Genomic DNA, 21,709 nt, shown 5'->3' on the forward strand with positions numbered 1-21,709 from the left:
TTCCTTTTTGTAAACGCTTATAACATTTTTTCAAACCGATCATTTTTTCAGTTGTTAATAGCAGTATGCAAACTCCCTGTAGTGTTCAATTATATAAAGCATCAATTATCCCAAGACTGTAATCATGGATGCCAATGCATAAGGTCATAGGAAGAAAATTTATATATATATATATATATATATATATATATATATATAGAGTATATATGTTAACGGTGCACAATAGGTACTGTTTATACACTTCCTCACCCTATGTGAAGTGGAGGAGTGTGTTGAATTGTGTCACTTCATCTACTTATCTACATAGCTACAACACAGCTGCTAGGTGGAGACTCATCCATTATTTATGACTTGATTTTGTTCACCGAGAAAATGCAATTTGGTAATAAAAGTATATGCTTGTTTTTTTTTTCAACGTTCGTTTTAGAGGGAACCCGTCATAATGTTGACTTGTTTAAAGGTGCAAGCTCTGGGGTCCCATTCTTATCTTTGCTTGATGTAAAGTCTATTGAAGAAATACTTAAACATGGAAATTGGTTTTATTGTTTTTCCCTTTTTATAACAGTAAGTGCTTGTCCCTTTCAGAACACGTTGGTTTCCTCAAAATCAATATGGCAAACCCAGAGATTGAAAAATGAGAAGGACCGGTAAGTCAGGCCTTCATTTACTCCAGTTTACTCATTTAGATAGCTCTGACATCAACCCCCCTGTCCCCTAGAAGCTGACCGTTTAACTTCCCTAGACATATCGATTGTCTTCAGCATTTTGGGGTTTATACAAGTTATCTGTCAGGGCTCCCGGGTGTGACCAGAGGTGTGTGACTGACGCAGGGAAACGCAGACTTCAGATATGTTATAAACAATGTAATTTATTAACACTAACCATACAAACATAAACGCAGTGCAATACTAAAACATAACACAGTGCAAACAAACCAAACCACCCACAGATAACAGTACATACAATGCAAGCGTCGTCAGGCAGGCCGGGTCAATATCAGTCGGGCAGGTAGGTCCAGGGGGAGCAAGCGGAGAATGGTCGGGGTCACAGGCCAGGTTCAGCAGGTAGCGGGCAGCGTGGTACAGAGGGTCAGGCAGAGGAGAATGGTCAGACAAGCCAGGGATCAGAGCAGGGTCAGCAGAGAATCAGACAGGAACAGAGAGCAGGAACAGGATACAGGGCCCAAGAGAAACACCACACCAAGGCAGAGTCTGCAGGTCTGAATGTCCCTTAAATAAACCAGTATAATTAGTTCCAGGTGTTTGACTGGCTGCAAGGTTGAGTCTCTGATTGCTGGGAGCACCCGCTGGCCAGCCCTGGTACTGCAGCTCATAAGGCAGCTGAGTCCCACTATTGCTGGCCAGTCCATTCCTGACAGTATCCCCCCCTCAAGTCCTAGCTGGGCAAAATGTTCCACCGCCCGGGTCTGGTAACTGGCGGGATATCAAAGACTGGCACACCGGGCAGGACTCCGGGCAGAGGCACACCGGGCAGGACTCCGGGCAGCGGCACATCGGGCTGGACTCCGGGCAGAGGCACATCGGGCTGGACTCCGGGCAGAGGCACATCGGGCTGGACTCCGGGCAGAGGCACATCGGGCTGGACTCCGGGCAGAGGCACATCGGGCAGAGGCACACCGGGCTGGACTCCGGGCAGAGGCACATCGGGCTGGACTCCGGGCAGAGGCACATCGGGCTGGACTCCGGGCAGAGGCACATCGGGCTGGACTCCAGGCAGAGGCACATCGGGCAGAGGCACACCGGGCTGGACTCCGGGCAGAGGCACATCGGGCTGGACTCCGGGCAGAGGCACATCGGGCTGGACTCCAGGCAGAGGCACATCGGGCAGAGGCACACCGGGCTGGACTCCGGGCAGAGGCACACCGGGCTGGACTCCGGGCAGAGGCACATCGGGCAGGACTCCGGGCAGAGGCACATCGGGCAGGACTCCGGGCAGAGGCACATCGGGCAGGACTCCGGGCAGAGGCACATCGGGCAGGACTCCGGGCAGAGGCACATCGGGCAGGACTCCGGGCAGAGGCACATCGGATTACCAGGCGAAGCAGCAGGCAGCGGGCCACCAGGCGGAGCAGCAGGCAGCGGGCCCCCAGGCGGGGCAGCAGGCACCGGGCCCCCAGGCGGAGCAACAGGCACCGGGCCCCCGGGCGGAGCAGCAGGCACCGGGCCCCCGGGCGGAGCAGCAGGCACCGGGCCCCCGGGCGGGGCGTCAGGCACCGGGCCCCCGGGCGGGGCGACAGGCACCGGGCCCCCAGGAGGGGCGACGGGCGTCGGGCCCCCGGGCGGGGCGACAGGCGTCGGGCCCCCGGGCGGGGCGACAGGCGTCGGGCCCCCGGGCGGGGCAACAGGCATCGGGCCCCCGGGCGGGGCAACAGGCATCGGGCCCCCGGGCAGAGCGGCGGGCGCCGGACCCCCAGGCGGAGCGACAGGTCTCGGGCCCTCAGGCGGAGCGGCGGGCGCCGGACCCCCAGGCGGAGCGACAGGTCTCGGGCCCTCAGGCTGAGCGGCGGGCGCCGGACCCCCAGGCGGAGCGACAGGTCTCGGGCCCTCAGGCGGAGCGGCGGGCGCCGGACCCCCAGGCGGAGCGACAGGTCTCGGGCCCTCAGGCGGAGCGGCGGGCGCCGGACCCCCAGATGGAGCGACAGGTCTCGGGCCCTCAGGCGGAGCGACAGGTCTCAGGCCCCCAGGCGGGGCGGCGGGCGCCGGACCCCCAGGCGGAGCGACAGGTCTCGGGCCCCCAGGCGAAGCGGCGGGCACCGAGTCACCAGGCACGACAGTGGGCTCCGAGTCAACTGGCATGACCAAGGGCACTGGGGCAGACATTGAATCGTCTGGCTGGACAGCGGGCATCGGGTCACCAGGCATCAGGTCATTTGGCTCGACAGCGGGCACCGCGTCATCTGGCAAGGCAGTGGGCTCCGAGTCAACAGGCACGACAGTGGGCACCGGGTCATCAGGTACCGGATTGTCTGGCTCGACAGCGGGCATCGGGTCACCAGGTATGACAGCGGGCACTGGGTCACCAGGCATCAGGTCATTTGGCTTGCCAGCGGGCACCGCATCATCTGGCAAGGCAGTGGGCACCGGGTCACCAGGCATTGGGTCGTCTGGCTCGACAGCGGGCATCGGGTCACCAGGTATGACAGCGGGCACTGGGTCACCAGGCATCAGGTCATTTGGCTCGCCAGCGGGCACCGCGTCATCTGGCAAGGCAGTGGGCACCGAGTCACCAGGTACGACAGCGTGCTCTGAGTCAATTGGCACGACAGCAGGCACCAGATCAGGTACCGGATCATCTGGATCAACAGCGGGCATCGAGTCAACTGGCCTAATAGGATCGTCAGACTGGATCAGTTCATCATGCTGGGTAGAGGCATCAGGCTGAATGCCGGCGTCCGGCTGAGTAGAGGCTTCAGGCTGAGTAGAGGCTTCAGGCTGAGTAGAGGCATCAGGCCGAGTAGAGGCATCAGGCCGAGTAGAGGCATCAGGCCGAGTAGAGGCATCAGGCCGAGTAGAGGCATCAGGCCGAGTAGAGGCATTAGGCCGAGTAGAGGCTTCAGGCCGAGTAGAGGCTTCAGGCCGAGTAGAGGCTTCAGGCCGAGTAGAGGCTTCAGGCTGAACCACGGAAGGCAGGTTCACCGGTTTGGATACTGGCAGGATGGTATTGGTTGGAAAGAATTTTCGCTTTTTTCTGGTTTTAACTACTGGAGCACTGCAAGTAAACGCATGTCTGCAAACGAATGGAGCAGCTGGAGACAGAGAAGAGCTGGAGGATGGAACAGGGGAAGGAACAGTCTCTACAGAGGGCTTTTTTACAGGGTTAAAGGCAGGATAGGTGCAGCGAGTGGGAACAGGGGACTGACATGCGGTAGATAGCAGGGCAGGAGGAGCTGTTGGGAATGCAGGAATAGAGCTTTGAGGAAATAGATTAGAAGCAGGACTGGGTCTTTGTAAGCTGACTGAGGCTGGGTGCAACAAGTCTGTCCATGTCTGCAGTATGGGTTGAACAAAGCTGAGCTTACACAAAGCCTGTCTGGTCAATGACTGCACTGCGTTTATACAATCTCTTAGTGTCTGTGGTGAACATGTGGAATAACGCTCCAGAAAGTAACCCACATCATCCTCTAATAACCACACCAGGGACTCTACCTGGTCTGCACTAAATGGTGGCAAAAATGTATCCCTGCATTCGGGGGTACCAGATGAAACCAACTCAGCACAAACCTCAATCAAAGGCTGCACCTCAGAGAACTCTGTGCCCTGATCTACTAGAACATGAGCGAGCCGTATACATTCTAGCAGTTCATCCCGGGTATACTCCTTCAGAGTTTGATAAGCATACTCCCTGTCATCAAACACTAGCAGATATAAATACGCAACCTCATCCAGATCCATCCTTCCCATCAACAAGCCAAGATGGCTTCCCTGTGCAGCCACTTCTGGTCAGGATTGGCCTTGGTGTAATGTCAGGGCTCCCGGGTATGACCAGAGGTGTGTGACTGACGCAGGGAAACGCAGACTTCAGATATGTTATAAACAATGTAATTTATTAACACTAACCATACAAACATAAACGCAGTGCAATACTAAACATAATACAGTGCAAACAAACCAACCAACCACCCACAGATAACAGTACATACAATGCAAGCGTCGTCAGGCAGGCCGGGTCAATATCAGTCGGGTAGGTAGGTACAGGGGGAGCAAGCGGAGAATGGTCGGGGTCACAGGCCAGGTTCAGCAGGTAGCGGGCAGCGTGGTACAGAGGGTCAGGCAGAGGAGAATGGTCAGACAAGCCAGGGATCAGAGCAGGGTCAGCAGAGAATCAGACAGGAACAGAGAGCAGGAACAGGATACAGGGCCCAAGAGAAACACAACACCAAGGCAGAGTCTGCAGGTCTGAATGTCCCTTAAATACACCAGTATAATTAGTTCCAGGTGTTTGACTGGCTGCAAGGTTGAGTCTCTGATTGCTGGGAGCACCCGCTGGCCAGCCCTGGTACTGCAGCTCATAAGGCAGCTGAGTCCCACTATTGCTGGCCAGTCCATTCCTGACACTGACGCAGGGAAACGCAGACTTCAGATAAGTTATAAACAATGTAATTTATTAACACTAACAACACATAAACGCAGTGCAATACTAAAACATAACACAGTGCAAACAAACCAAACCACCCACAGATAACAGTACATACAATGCAAGCGTCGTCAGGCAGGCCGGGTCAATATCAATCGGGCAGGTAGGTACAGGGGGAGCAAGCGGAGAATGGTCGGGGTCACAAGCCAGGTTCAGCAGGTAGCGGGCAGCGTGGTACAGAGGGTCAGGCAGAGGAGAATGGTCAGACAAGCCAGGGATCAGAGCAGGGTCAGCAGAGAATCAGGCAGGAACAGGATACAGGGCCCACAACACCAAGGCAGAGTCTGCAGGTCTGAATGTCCCTTAAATACACCAGTATAATTAGTTCCAGGTGTTTGACTGGCTGCAAGGTTGAGTCTCTGATTGCTGGGAGCACCCGCTGGCCAGCCCTGGTACTGCAGCTCATAAGGCAGGTGAGTCCCACTATTGCTGGCCAGTCCATTCCTGACATTATCTTTCCAGAAGGAAATGTATGCAAAGAGAGAGTTTACAAACCCAATGCAGATAGTATTCTTCTTGGACGCTAAACCCAGTATCTTAGTGCGGTAAGACAACGGTGGCACCTTTAAACCATGGTTCACTCTTGTTTGGTGTAGTCTATGCTGCCTGTAGACATTGCTTAGATTGTAGAACTAAGAAACGTGCTGATAAATAGTAAGGAAAGTTTACTAATTCTGCCACACAAAAAGACACTGTAAGCTGTGGAACAGATGTATTATGGGAATTCAGTGTGATTAATGACTTCCCCCTGTGCTGGTTAAAAAAATGACCTTACTCTTATTTATATTCATTTATATCACTGTCTGTGTACCCAAAATTTTACAGCTGTCACCAGAATAGTAGGTGAGTGGAAATCCTCCAATGGGGACGCCTGCTCCTGTATCAGCTGTCTTAGAAGGGATTTCCTCTCAACCTCCTGTTGTGTCTCCAGGACAGAATGTGAAAGGAAATCTCCTCAATGGGATGCAGACAACATCAGAGTTCACAGGGTTTTCTTTATCATTCATTACTTCATCTGATTCCAAATAAAAATGTTTTGTTTTTAGATGTATGTTGGATTTAGTTGGCTGTGGTCCACTTTGTGATTTGCTTAAAAAAATCCTTTGTAAATGAGTTGTAAATGAGAAGCAACTTGCACTAATTATGCACTAAATCTCCAAATGTTAGATGTGGCCTTGTATGCATCAAATACACATGGTAGCTATAAACACTTCTCCCAGGATGCCAGCAGTGTTCTCTGTGTGTTTTCAGGATGCTTCTGTCCGAGCACCACAGTCACCGCGTATCAGACGCCATGAGCCTCATGCAGGAGATGTTATCGGATTCCCCTCAGATACCAGCTGGGAGCACCAAACCCATCAGGTCCCAGACGTCTCTGTCCAGGCAGCGGATAACCCAGCCTTCCTCTACAAGGTGAGTTTCTAGCAGTCTTGTTAACCACTCTCCTCTCTTGCTTTTTCTGAATTACAGAAACAATTAAAGGAGAATATGGTGTGATAGACAGAAGTAGTTTTCATTCAGATAATTTAATGATTAAGACCCTTATTCCATGCATCCATTCACAAAAAGAGCCCAGCAGGAGAAGGGATGGTCCACCTGCCAGTGTATGGTTGGTTCAATGCATGAGTTATCTATCAATAGGATTCTCATAGCTGTTACTATACTGTCCTCTGTGGTGTTGTTTTGCTATTGCAGATCTCGCACTGCGGTTCACAGCTTGTCCACTGCCCATACTGAGAAAAGTCGGTTAGCCTCCAGAGCTGGGGTACTACAGCCGAGGTTCATATCTTCTCCTTTACGGACACAGACCCAAGGTAAGATCATATGGGCTGTCAGGTGATGTGGTGGCAATACACAGGGCTGCCGAAGTATCTCTGCACTTAAAGGAAACCTGTGCTGAGAATACACGTGAGCTGCCAGTGGTAAACTCTCCTCCTGAAAACACTACTTTCCATACAAGTATGCTAATCCAAAGTATACTCTGAGCCATTGGCCTTGAACTGGTAAGAGACCAGGAGTTGTGACCTTCATCTTTTTTCACTAGTTGCATGCTTCTTCCATGTCAGTGGCTCAAATTGTGTGAGACATTTTTAGGACTCCTCCATATTCATCTTGGTATAGGTTTCATTAGAAAAAATGCTATCATGTCAACCAAAGCATATAAGGTAGCTGTACAGGTACAGTGCAGACATGTGCAGGGGCATCCTTATGTTTAGCAACATGTTACCCAGCATTGCTCAGCTGCATATTTTTATGCAGACTACAGGTGTCAACAAGGCCTAATAACCACTGGTATTTTCCCATAAAACCACTGAAATGTTTTTACAGTAGCTTTCCTGTAGGGAGACAGGGTACTGCCCCGATCATTTTTACAAATTAAAACCAGGAGACAAGAGGCAGTTAGAAATGCAGAGAAGCAGAAAGATATAAGGTCAGAGAAGAGATGTGGAATTCTGCTTTAAAGTAGAAACTTCCACCTTGTTTGTACCTTGGGGTACGTTATTTAGACTCTAGCCACTTCTTGGAGTCTGTTTTTGCACAAAGGCTCTGCTGCATACTGATTCTTCTGCCTGCTAAATGTTTTTACACAGGAACAGCGACATTTGTCCTTCCAAAGAGTGTGTCCGAACCCATACTCCGACCTCGCAGTGTGCCTAGCTACGCTGTTAACAGACGATACGGTAAGAGGCTTATATTACTAAATACTTTGACATATATAAATGAATGGAAACTGTAAAACAACCAATCATATTTCAGCAATAATTCTTTAATACCAGTTAAAAAAAAACCCATAAAAACAAGCAGTTGCTCCAGTACCTGTGTGGGCAGCACCACTACAAGCACAGTGCTGTGGTGCGGACTAAAATACAATCACATTTACTTTTTACATCCTTTGCTGTAATTGGCAGTTTTGTTTCTGTTCATAGTTCTAACACTATAACAGAATTCTGCATTTTGGGAGCTCTGGACAGTGTAGAGGGTTATTTAACACAGCCTTACTCACTCTGATTTTTGTATCACAATTTAACATTATACTGGACATTGAGATTGTGTGATGTCTGAAATGCTGTAAGGAAATGATGTCATGTCATAGAAATTAGAGATCAGCTGTGCCTCTGATACTTTCTAAATGGATTACACATCTTCTGAAAGTGAGCAGCAGATTGACCAGGTTTTGGAGCATTGAGAGATGCCGACAACTGCTTTGTGAATTGCACAATTCTTTACCAATAGAGCAAATCAGCAAGCACAGATTCAGGAAAATTAGGATTCCTTTGAATTTTATTTAACCTTCCCCATGGACTAATTGACAGCAAATAATTTTTTTCATGTCCATTAAGAGACACACAGGAAGTCTTAAACCTTTGGGTTCTACTGCCACTACATGATGTCCTAATCATAGACACCTAGGCACCTGCCCTATAGTCCTACACCACTCCGTGAGTCTTCAGTTTTATGCTGGTGCCTGAAGGTAAGGATATTTTTTCCTTCACAGAGAAACTCACCCTTCGCCTAACTAGTTTAGTAGTTTGTGCTTTTTTCTTTATTGTCTCCTGATTTTTAAATCAAACTCTCACTGTCTTCTAAAGCCACTCCTACAGAATGCAGAAGGCAATTAAAAGGATATTGTGGAAATATTAGAGTACGCTACAGAAGATATTTCTCCACCCCCCTCCAACAAGTTCATTGCATTTTGCATGCTAACTCTTCTCCATCTTGTCATACCCCTTTGAGTACAAAGAGACCTACAAAACCCTGCAAGACATGTCCTGTTTAGGACCAGATAGAATGTGCAGTCTTACTCCTCCTAAAATCTTTTCTGAACTCTATCAAGTGGAAGAGGAGTTCACAAAGAAGTGGGTTATTCCTGGAGTTAATCCTGCCATCTCTATCCTAAACAAACATCTCACTGTACCTATTGAAGATGTTTCTTCTTTGAAAAATTCTGCAGTTAGTAAGTTTGAGACACTCCTAAAACTCTCTTTAATTTTGCAGGCCCAGCCTACAACCAGCTCTTGCCGCAATTTCAGTATGTCAAACTGCAGCTAACTGGACTTGGGCAATGAACACCCAACACGACCATGTATTTCAGGTTCCTGCGATTACACAGCAATTACAACAATTGCCTTCTGCTCTACTTTTCTGTGTAGATAGAGCTTGTCATGATCATTTGGCTAAGAGCTTGAATAGCTGAAGCTGCCAGCAAAAGGCGCCTCAGATGTATGCCTTTCCAAGCAAGATGTCTGGTGAGGCACTTTTCCTTTTTACAAGTGGGAAGGTTTTACTTCCAGTGTTGGGAGGTCCCAAAACCACCTTCTTTAGTAGCCCCTAGCCCCTCAAAATGCTGAACACCTGTCTGCTCTTACCAGGCTTCAACTTCAAAAACTTGTCTCACCAAGGCCACCAAGCCTTCCCCAAAGCCCTCTCCATAATGAAGAGGGGTGCCATTGCTGTTAAAATTGCCTCTCTCTGGGTCACAGACAACCAAGACCTGTGGGATTTAATCTGTGGTTTCAAAAAGGTCCAAACTGGAGTTCAAAATTCTACCACATGACTGCTTTCTGCTCTCAAATCAACAGAAAACTGCCCAGGGACAGTTAGATTTGCAAAATGCCGTAAACCACTTTTTGTCCGAGGGATTTGTTGTGCCAATACTGCCACTGGACAGGTTTAGAGGAGTCTACTCAAGCCCAACAGGGGTATTCATCCTATTCTGGATTTAAAATCCCTCAGCAAATTCCTTCAGATTCCAAAATTTTGCATGGAATTCACAACATTGCTTCTTGGATATATTACCATTTACCCATCTCATCAGCTCTTTCTGTGCTTCACATTGGCAGGCCGCCACTTCTAGTTTGTCACATAATCCTTTGGCTTGTCCTCTGTTCCCAGAGTGTTCACAAAGGTCTTAGCACCTCTGCCTTGCCCTACTCAGAACTCAGGGTACAGTATACTGTACAGGTCACAGGCCTCCTAGATGACCTCCTTCTGAAGTACTCCTCTTCCTTGCAGCTCCCATCAGAAAATGTGCACAAGCCAATTCAGATACTCAGCTGGGTGATCTAGTTTCAACAAACCTGCTCTCCAGCCTTCCCTTCACCTGAAAAACTTGGGTTTTGTCCTCAACACATTCCAAATAAAATTATTTCTACCAGAAATGAAAGTTTGTTCTCCAAGAGCACATGCTCGAGTCTTGAGATCCAAGGGAAATCTCACATTGAGATTGTTCATAAGAGTTCTAGGCCTAATGGTATCCCCCTTTTGAAGCAGTACCATTTACCCAATTCAGTTCAAGAACTATTCAACAAAATATCTTGTCAGCCTGGAACAAGCAGGCTTTTTCTCTTGATGTGCCAAAGCTCCTGTCCAGCTGAGCAAGGATCACCACCCCAGCCCTAACAGTAGGGAAATCCTACCTTCCCTATAACTGGAAAGTTATTACAACAGATGCAAGTCGGTCATGCTGGTCCAAGCAACATGGTCATTGAAAGGAACCAAGCCTTCCCATCAACATCTTGGCGTTCAGAGCAGTCAATTTGGGTCTGCAACAATGGACCTCCCTTCTGAAGGGGCAATCAATCAGGGTGCAGTCAAACAATGCCACAGCAATTGCCTTAGTCGACCATCAGGGGGCGCCAGAACTCAGATCATCTCTTGGACAGAAACTCACTCTCCAGTGATCTCTGCAGTCCACATTTCATGAATTGGCTACTAGAAAGTTGATTATCTCAGCCGCTTCAGTCTGATATGCCAAAAGTGGGGAACTTCAGATGTGGACATCCTAGCCTCCAGATTCAACAACAAACTACATCTGTTTGTTGCCAGAACCAGCAATTCTTTAGCTCTAGCCTCAGATGCCTTGATAATCTCCGGGTCTCAGTTCAGGCTAATTGACGCTTTCCCTCCAGTGATAATCCTTCCTCATCTGCTTGTGATTCCAAGTGCAGCAAACTGGCCCAAAAGAATCTGGTACACAGACAAATTCTAGCCTCCTCCATACAGACCAGATCTGCTATCTCAAGGCCGTCTATTCTGTCCTCCTTCTGAGTCTCTGGGTTTAATGGCATGGCTGTTGAATCCCAAAGGTGTTAAAGGAGAGCGGGATTTCTAAGTCTGTGATTCCTACCTTGCTGAAAGCAAGAAAAGTCTCCTCTAAGAAGATATATTATCGCTCCTGGAAATGTTTTCAACCTTATCTATTCTCTTTAAAAGGCCTCTGACTTTGCTTTCCTTTGTCAAAACCTTTTAAGGTGTATGTTGTATTAAGCCCCCATACAGTGCCCTGTGTTTCTTTGGGATCTCAATGTGAGTCTGTCTCCCCTGCAAAAAACACTTTGAATCTGTCTGGGATATCCACTTGGAGGACTGCTCGTGTATAATAGCCTTTTTGGTCACTGTCGCATCTGCCAGACATGTTTCTGAACTGGCAGCTCTTTCCTGTAAAGAGCCTTTCTTCATTCTTTACTATGACAAGGTTGTTGTATGTCCATGGCCATCCTTTCTTCTGAAAGTGGTTTCAGCATTCTTCCTCAATGAAGACATTGTCCTGTGATCCTTATCGACTTGCTCTTTGACATCAAGCATCTGTTTCCCAGATTTGCAATTCTGCTACCTGGTCTTCTGTTCACACGTTCTCTAAATTCTACCAGGTGAATGATTCTGTCTTATCAAATGCCAGCTTTGGGCAATTGTTTGGAGACTGTTTGCAGCTCCGTTTTTCTTGGCACAAACCAAAAAATATTGCATGGATTGGGGATAATATTCCCAATTGGGTTGAGCTCCTGCAAGATTTGTATAAACATATACCATTATTGATGTCCGGACGTCCTTAATTGACATTGTTTTTAAATTTATGTTGTATATGTCTATATGTGGTTGTGGTTGCTGAACACTATATGTTACTTTGTGGTGCTACTGCAAATGATTTTGCTAATACTGAATAAATACAACCTGTTACAAGTCTCGTTTGCTATCCAATTAACCACTTGTCTCATGGAATGGGCTTTACCCATCCATGCAATATTTTTTGGTTTGTGCTTTGGTTCATGGTTTAAACGGCAACACTTTTAAAGTGAGGAGGCAATCAGTAAATGTTCTTTTTATTCCCCCATTTTTTTCTGTTATAATCAGTTTTCTTGGGCCTGTTAGCCAATGTTTGTTGGGTTGCCCACCCCTCAGTTGGGTTGCTCTTTAACATCCCAAAGGTTTAGAAATACCTGTGTTCATTAATGTATGACAAAGAGAAAATATTTGTACTCTGTACTCCTTTTTTTTGGAGTCTACTGAGGAACATCAGTCCCACCTCTCTGTTTTTATCATGCTATTGATACTGCTTTGCTACAAAATTGGTCTGCAGTATAACCTCTGTTTAAGCTCTGTGTCCCTCAATGGATTCCAAGGAATAGATTTTATCAATTTTTCTTAATTCTACTATCATTATGTAGGTGTGGGACTTCAACACTTCTTCTAAAATCAGACTGTAGGTTAGGAGACTGTCAGCCAACTGGCTTCTCTCCCTAAATTAGACCTAAAACCAACCTCGTGTTTTTGGGGGGTCAAAATAACATCCTTCCACCCTGTTTTAACAGAGGACCCCATTTTGTTTTGCAATTGTAAGGTTTTATGTAACTAATAATTTTAGATTTGTCTGGCTGATTGCTGACCTTGCCTTATATCCAAGTACAGGCCACAGGTATAGTTATTGCAAACAAGAATCACCACTGTTTACTTTTTACCTTCCTTCAGATCCAACCCTACCGGGAGACCGCATCTCTCAGATCACTCGCCGGGGGATGCTCACTGGAAGAAGCAGGACTAATCTCAATAGTAAAGCTAAAAAATCAATTCTTAAAACCACAACAAAGCTGCTTAAGCCACAACACCAAGGTAAAGGCTGAAAGTGATAATGTTTTCTAGTGATGTGACGAGCTTGCGGCACTGCTAAAAACTAATAATGTTTCTCAACTCAGGAAAATATAATCCTACGTGATTGTGCAGTATTTCAATATGTGTGTATGTATGTGTCTGTCTCTTTTTCTTCTTTTATCTAGATCTATATCTCTCTCTATTTATGACTCTCTCCCTCTCTAAATATAACTTTCCACGTAGGAACGTTTTGAGCACAAGGTTGCAAGCACAAACTTATTGTTAACCTCCATAGACCTAAATTTTATCCTAATTGCTGATGGGCTTTATGTGGATTGCTGTATATAGGCTGTAAAACAATGTATACTATGTTGGCACTAGAAGGGATAAAATAATATAATAATATGTCGGTCTTATCCCTTATCTTATACAGATATGCCTAAAAACCCTCTTTTTGTGGGACTATACAGGCACAGGCTGAAAAATGGTTTTTGTAAAAACAATAGAAAACTTTATTTTACCAAAAATGTTAAAAGGAATACATGTACAGAAAAAGCGACTTTGCATGCAACAATACAGCATGGCACAGTATATGACACATATGGGGATCCAATGTAGAGAGTAGATGAAAAAGGCTTCTGGCGCATATCGAGGTAGGATTTTTAGATTTCTGCTTCACAGATACCCATCTGTGAGAGGTTTGCAAGGAGGAAAGCCGCCACAATTAAAACCAAGGATAGCTACTGGCGCCATCCTGACTTCCACCTAAACTAGGGGGGCAGAGAGCCACAACCGTACAGTTGGTGAGGTCACCAGGTAGGACAAGAGGGAAGGGGTAGTACCGAGAGTAATCTCTGGGTAACACAGAAGAATCTGGCAAGCCAAAATCCTAGACCGTTAAACTAGAGAGACTATCTCAAAAGAGGCTGTAGAGCTGCTAACAATACAGCCAGGCACGGCATGTAGTTCTCCTAGTTGTCGGTCTGGTGTGTATCGGTACCACCAAAGGAGCCCTTCCCTCTTGCCCTATCTGGTGAAGTTGGGATGGCGACAGTAGATGTTCTCGGTTTTAATTTTGGCGGCTTTCCTAATTGCAAACCAATCACAGATGGGCACCTCTGAAGCATCCTATTTATAAACACATCAGGCTTTTCTCATCTGCTTTCTACATATTAGATCCCCATTTGTGTACACTATGCAATGTTATATTGCTGCATGTAAAGCTGCTTTTTCAGTACATGTATTCATTTTAAAATTTGTTGTAAAATAAACGTTTTCTATTGTTTTTACCTAAAAGATTTTCAGCCCATACCTGTATAGTCCCACAAAAAGAGGGTTTTTAGGCATAACTATACATTGAGATGAGGGCACTCTTCAACACCATGCTATTATCTATTTTTGCCTATACAGATAGGAGCAGTAAGGCGACAAGTCCACAGTCACCAGTGCAGGAGGAATATGACCGGGATATTGTGAGCCCCTGGGAGCTTCCCGAGGAGATCCATAGAATATTATACAGCAGCCGAAACTCCATATTCTCTGAGGTATATAACAGTGTGAGCGAGTCTGTCCTGGGTTCACTAGCTGGGATCATGGTTGCCAACAGGTTTGAATAATGTTCTCCTTTTGATTTGTTCTGTGTGTAAATGTCCTCCCAATTAACATCAAGTTTTATTTCTCATTCATTGGGGGACACAGGAAGTCTTCAACTTTCATGTCATTCTGCCACCTACAGGCAGCTTTATAGCCCCAATCACCCAGTTATTTGGTTTGCACTTAATATTTTAAAGTGCTGCTCTGCGCGGTTATATTTGATTTGTTTATTTCTTCATAGGTTTGTGTTGGTAGTGTTTTAACCACTTGCCCTCCAGAGGATTTACCCCCCTTCACGACCAGGCCATTTTTTTATGTTCGGCACTGCGCTATTTCAACTGGTAATTGCGCAGTCATGCAATGCTGTACCCAAACTAAATTTATGTCCTTTTTTCACACAGAGCTTTCTTTTGATTGTATTTGATCACCTCTGCGGTTTTTATTTTTTGCGTTATAAACAAAAAAAGACCAAAATTTTTGAAAAATCAAAACAATATTTTTCACTTTTGGTTATAAAAAATATCCAATAAACTCAAAGTTAGTCATAAATTTAGGCTAAAATGTATTCTGCTACATGTCTTTGGTAAAAAAAATCCCAATATGTATATATTAATTGGTTTGTGTGAAAGTTATAGCATCTACAAACTATGGTATATATATATTGGAATTTACGTAGCTTTTACTTTCTGACTGCCTATCACATCTCTTGAGGTGCTAAAATGCCAGGACAGTACAACTCCATCCCCCCCCCCCAAATGACCCCTTTTTGGAAGGTAGACACCCCAAGGATTTTGCAGAGAAGCATGTTGAGTCCATGAAACATTTTATTTTTTGACTATGACAATTTTTTTTTTATGTACACAAAGTTGTCACTTTAATGATATATTGCTCATGCATGCCATGAGTATATGTGGAATAACACCCCAAAACACATTCTCTTACTTGTTCCAAGTATGGGGGTACCACATGTGAGAGACTTTTTGGTAGCCTAGCTACATACAGGAGCTTGAAATCCAATGACCCCCTCCAGGCTTTCAAAGGGCATATTTCCTCATATCACCTCCCAGTACCTATCACAGTTTCAGAGGCTCTAAAATGCCAGGATAGTACAAACACCCCCCCCCCCAGGATTACCCCTTTTTGGAAAGTAGACACCCCAAGGAATTTGATAAAGAGGCATGGTGAGTATTTTACAAATGTAATTTTTGTCACAGGTTTTTGAAAAAGAAAAAATAAATTTTTCATGAGGAAATATGCCCTTTGAAAGCCTGGAGGTTGTCATTGGATTTCAGGTTTATAGCGCAAAAAATAAAAACCGCAGAGGTGATCAAATACCATCAAAAGAAAGCTCTATTTGTGTGATAAAAAGGACATAAATTTTGTTTGGGTACAGCATTGCACGACCGCACAATTATCAGTTGAAATAGCTCAGTGCCAAACAGCAAAAAATGGCCTGGTCATAAAGGGGGTAAATCCTCTGGAGGGCAAGTGGTTAAAACACTATCAACACAAACCTGTGAAGAAATAAACAAATCAAATATAACCACGCAGAGCAGCACTTTAATATATTAAGTGCAAACCAAATCAAAATCATGCAGACAATTCTATATATAAATAAATAAAAGACCGTCCATATATTCACACCGATGATCACCAAGTGTACCTCCTCCTTATGTGACTGAACTCACCTGCTGTTGTGACCTCTAACTTTTAGGAAGGTCATTCTGTGCATGAATCATAAATCAAATTCCAGAGGACATCCCTTCCAATCTGTCATGGTCTGATATCTGTAACCACAAGGCAGTAAGCAGAATCTCTATCTCCACATTGAAAAGCATACCAATCCCTCACAGCTCAGTTCACAGGAGTACCCAAAAAGAAAATTGCTTCTCATAGAGTAATAATGTTTGATCAAAAATTAACATTTAAAAGCAATAAGAAAACAACTCGCATGTTAGAAGTGCTTAAGCAGCACTAAACTGTTCACGTGTATCATAATATGGCAGCGCTTGGCCACCGTATTGATAACGATGAATGGAGGAGATCACTATAGTCCTCACCCAAACCAAATAGGTAGCAGAGTGCCAGTGGACCTCCTCAGTGTGTCAGATGCATGTGTTATGGCATTATCGCTTCACATGTTTTAGCGTAGTGCCTTTGTCAGGAGATATTTATTTATTTATATAATTTTTCCCATAATCTGCCCAGTAATATTCTGCCACTAAACAGCAGTGCTATTGACCTATGGATAGTGTTCTTAAGCCATGAAATGGAGTCCATGTATAGGGAAACCCTATATTACCTTATCCACGACACTGGGGCATAATAATGTCCAGTCTTTGCCCATCATGGAGGACATATCCCCAAATGGGTTTTCAGGATCAGGGGGCCATAGAATGGACCGTGGACCTGTATAGCACCCTACAGCTACCTTCACTTGTTGCAGGTCATGCCATGGTGAGTGCCTGACACAGGATCCAGTGCCTGAAGCAAACATTACAGGCTGCCCCCACATACACACAAAGGGTAAGCAGTCCGATGTTGGCAGAAGAGTTAGATGAAGAAAAGTTTTTAGTGGTGTGAAAAAAAAAATACTTCTCCAGACGAGAAGAGGTCCATCACCTAAGGACATTGTCAAAAAACTGGAGCCTTCTAGAGTGGGAGGAGTTATGTGCATATGCTCTAGGAATGTTCCTAGCAAAAGTGTTTGCTGCCACCTTTAGGTGGTTGGATACTGGCATATATCCCATGGTCAGAGCTCCAGTTCTGTGTCCTGTACTGTACGATTAACATATGAGGATTGTTTTGGCACAGTTGGGACAAATAGGGGAAATATGCATGACAAAGTAGAAAAGAGACATCTGCAGATATCAGTGGCTGTTGTACTGTACTATTACATTGACTGACTATTACATAGACCACAGATTGAACTGGGTGGACCGGTGTCTTTATTCATCCTTAGCAACTATGTACTGTTATGTGTCTGTGTTCTATTGCAGGGCTCATTGGGTGGCGGAGACCATTCCCACAATGCCAACCGGGACAATGCATCTGATAGCACTGGCAGCATTCTCAGCAAGCTGGACTGGAAAGCAATTGAGGATCTGGTGGCCAGTGTGGGGAGTACATGACTGGGCCTATCTGCATCTACCACAGAATCGTAATAAAGGAACTCTGTTAAGAAATAACTTGCGGCTTCATAGCAACATTATCATTTTATAAAAAAACTATAATGCTTTCTGTGAGAACATTTTTTTTTTTACTAAAATCTGTAGTATACATATGCTGAGATTTTGATCTTTGCTCCTGTGTGTGGCCATATCCTCTCCTTAGCAGTTTTATATGAACTGAAATAAGGATAAGCCATGCTAAGAACACCTTGGTGTAGAGGAGGGGTGGCTATAGACACAAATGGTCTTGGATCACATATTAACCGCTCTTATTTTGAAAGGAAAAGGCCAGAAGGGTTATTTAGTAATTAGTTTTTCATTATAAAATAATTCACTTTAGAGCATGTCATGACCACGTCATTTGTAAACCAAGCCCAGCCCAGAAAAGTGTGTCAAAGCACATCCATTTTGATGTTTCTTGGCCATTTCAGTTACTTGACAATTCCTTGTATGTGAAATACCTGCTCCTCCCAAGGGTAGGTATTCAGCACATCTAACACCTGCAGTGGTCAAGGAGCAGCAAAGTGATCCACCACACGGATTTCCAGAACACTAAATATACATGCTCGTCTTTTGAAGTCTGGGCGCTTTTTTTTTAATTTAACACACGACACCTTTTTTTTAAAGAGTTTTATGCTGGAAACATTTTCCATGCAGACATCACCTTTTGTGGCAAACTCTGATTTAGGCAACCACTTCTGGGGTCCTGACAAATCTGTTTTCATTGGCCCTTGGTCTTGTAGCTGATTTATGGATTACTAAAGAAGACATTTATCCCCTTCAAAAGGGGAGTAAATTCCAAGATACATTCCTAAGCTGGACCTCTGCTGGCATTAATATTCTTTGTACAATCAGGTGTACAGCATCTTCTTGCTGATCTGTGACATGTTTCGGTTTTACCTATTCTATTTTTATAAAAACATGCACCTTAAAATGAAATAGGTTTTATTTTTCATACAACCTAAAACTCTTTGTTTGCAGGATTGTTTTATTTAAAGAGAGTTTTTATTTAATAAGAGTTTTATGTTCTGTTGTAATTGAAAAAATAAATTTGTTAAATAAAATGAGCAATGGCACTAGAGCTTTACAGTTCTTTTAAACCAGCTTGACATTTTTTGTAAGGGTTCCCCCAACCAACTGCAGTTTGTTTTTCCCCTTGTAACCTAAAACCGCTGTATAAATCCTGACAACACCCTTGACAACGATACAAATCAGAAGCAAACCTGAAAATAGCAACCGGTAGTGAAGAATGGTTACTCACTTGTACCTACAGTTAAGATTCTAATAAAGCTTACCTGTACAAGGAATATCTCTGAAACGTGCACCATGTAGATGTTCACTACTTCTGCAGCCGATGACATCACTGGCGCACTGTGCCACTGCTGATGTCATTGCGGCTCAGCCATTCGAATGGCCAGAGCCTGGAAGGAAGACCGGGTGAAGATGGAAGTCCTGTTAGCAGTAACAGCACACCATGGAGGGCTTAGTTTTAAGGTACGTCTCTCATAATGTGCTAGTATGTATAGGAATACTATGAACAACCTATACCTGTTACAGTAGGCAGCTTGTCTGAAAACATTTTTGGCTGTGAGCTTCCGTTAACCGCTTTCCCACCACCGTATCGCAGAAATACTGCTACAGAGCGACAGCGGTGTGCAAAATCCCATATATATACATTACATGATTCTGCATTTCCGGGTAGCTGGCGCACGCCCTACCCGTGCCGCCATTTGCAGCCTCACCTGTCGGATCACCAGGTCCCAGCCGGTGATTCCCTGCCGGCACCCGGCAATCACCGTGTATCACGGACAGGGGAGAGAACTGTATGTAAACAATACAGATCTCTGCCCTGTCAGCTCCTGCACACTACTTTGTATGGCTCTACATAGGAGGCGTTTTCTTTCTTCTCTGGGAGGATGTGAAAGTCCTGATCCTCTATCTGGACAGTGCTGATTGCCTCTGTGCTGATCCCATGCACTCTCCTAAAAACAAAAAACCTCTCTAGCAATACACACCAAACTGAGCATGTCCATGTGACTACAGATTCAGTCTGTATCAGGTGGTCATTTCAATAAGAGGAGGGGCAGAGAAGTCAGGATCAAACAGCCTTTTTACACAATGCAGAGGCTTAACCCTTTAGGTTCCACAGTGAGTATAACAAGCATGCTTTACTGCATATACAGACTGATTTTACTGTTGTGGGTTTAGTAACACTTTAAGACATTGTGGATTACACATACCTCCTATCTACTTTGTAAAAATGACGGGACAGAACAAGAGCTGGCACTTTTTTCTTTGTGAGAACATCAATTTGTACGACTGTTGCACAATAAGGAAAATAGAGGAGTTTAAAGCATATATACCAAATGCTTTCTACATAACACCTCAGTCCTCAGAACAAAGGGAGGAAAGCTGCACATCGTAAAAGCCAAGGTTACGTTTATTAAGGCAATTGATGCACAGACAAGTGCAGTTTGTGCGACCAACTCGAATGTACTTCACTCCTAACTGGAGCTTCATCATACAGTCTCTAAGATTGAACCTGACAGCAGGGAAGCCAAGGTAGGAAGTCGAGCAATTACAAATTGTAATATTTGTAAAAGAAATAAAAAATAACTAGGAGCTAACACAAAATTAAAAGGCGTGTACATAAATGCTAGAAGCCTGATATAAAATGGATGAGCTAGAACTATTCAAGGAGGATTCTGACTCTGTAGAAACCTGGATGTGTAGCAAACTTGCGCATCAGAGATGGACGCAGATTCCCCCTTTATTAAAAGTATTCATTTATTCCTTATTCTCCTTACCCCTCCCTTCCTGAGAGGCGCAGTGACAGATGGGTGTCAGTTAAAAGTGTCACAGGCCAGATCCCAGCAGGGAGCCACGTGGTGCAGCACTGCCTGGAGAACCTGTGTAGTTTCACACATCATAAAACAGATAAGGAGCCTTTCCAGAAGTTGAAAGAAATGCTGACCTGATGAACCTAGTGCAGCATAGGTGACAGAATTTAGATGAACACTTCTCAAATCAATTTTTCCCCTATGTCTCATATCTTGGAATATGGAAGACTTACACGAAAATCGGGCATCTCGTCAGATGGCCAATGAGCAGACTGACAGTTTGATGGGTCACTCATTTATCTCGGGCGATCAGGGAAGCCGAAACATAGAACTCGTGAACCGTGCAACACATCATTTCATAATTCATATCTAAATAATCCTCAGACTTGTCTGTGTAATAATATACCCGCGGGTAGACTATCGCTCGTGCAGCTGAGAAGTTATAGACCAGAATATGAATTAGGAAAGATGTTGGTTCTAATTTAGGGTTCCGCCCGACGATCCCTCCCTAAACAGAGTATTGGTCAGTTACTCAGAGCCACCCCCCTGCTGGGACATTTTAAAAACAGGCTAGCAGGCCTAAGTAAGTTAAGTTAAACACATCTCCCATTTGTAACATCAATACCACCTTTCGCTCTGCAACTTGGATCTGCTTACAAGCCAAGGCGTACTGGCAAGTAATTTAACCCTTTAACTTCTTTCCTATTATCTCTTTGCTGTGCTATGGTTCTTTATATATGTATGTATATATCTTAGTTACATCTTCTCTGTAAATATTTTTATTGCACCTGTTTGACCCTTTTAGTAATAAATCTCTCTTTCTGAAAGTGTTGAACTGTTCCTATAGTTCATATTTGCAATTTACGAATCCCTGCCTTTGAAGAGACGCTACTGTTTGTTTAAACCTCTATAACTGGCCTGCGGACCGTATTATACAGACGATTATTTCAATCATTATATTGTTATAACTGATAACACAAGTTTCCTCTTTCTCTGTATAAAAAGGAGGTGGTGGCAGTGTGAAAGGGTTAGTTGCATAATTAACCCAACCCAGTAACAATCGCTCAGGCTGACGGCACATCGATC

General features: G+C 44.9%; 1 protein-coding gene across 4 annotated transcripts in view; it reads left to right on the top strand.

Moving 5' to 3' along the window:
• CPLANE1 (ciliogenesis and planar polarity effector complex subunit 1) overlaps positions 1-21,458 on the top strand; it is a 163,988-nt gene extending 142,530 nt beyond the window's left edge. For all 4 annotated transcript variants that reach the window (XM_089687835.1, XM_089687836.1, XM_089687838.1 and 1 more), the window contains 7 exons: positions 586-647; positions 6,406-6,567; positions 6,850-6,968; positions 7,746-7,835; positions 12,901-13,041; positions 14,431-14,564; positions 17,613-21,458. In XM_089687835.1, coding sequence (XP_089543961.1) covers positions 586-647; positions 6,406-6,567; positions 6,850-6,968; positions 7,746-7,835; positions 12,901-13,041; positions 14,431-14,564; positions 17,613-17,744 — 840 coding nt within the window. In that variant the 3' untranslated portion in view covers positions 17,745-21,458. The remainder of the gene's footprint in view (positions 1-585; positions 648-6,405; positions 6,568-6,849; positions 6,969-7,745; positions 7,836-12,900; positions 13,042-14,430; positions 14,565-17,612) is intronic.
• The last annotated feature ends 251 nt before the right edge of the window (positions 21,459-21,709 follow it).

The sequence above is a fragment of the Staurois parvus genome, unplaced genomic scaffold, assembly GCF_062004578.1.
Source record: "Staurois parvus isolate SC_StPar_1 unplaced genomic scaffold, SC_StPar_1.0 ptg000438l, whole genome shotgun sequence".
Taxonomy (NCBI): Eukaryota; Metazoa; Chordata; class Amphibia; order Anura; family Ranidae; genus Staurois; species Staurois parvus.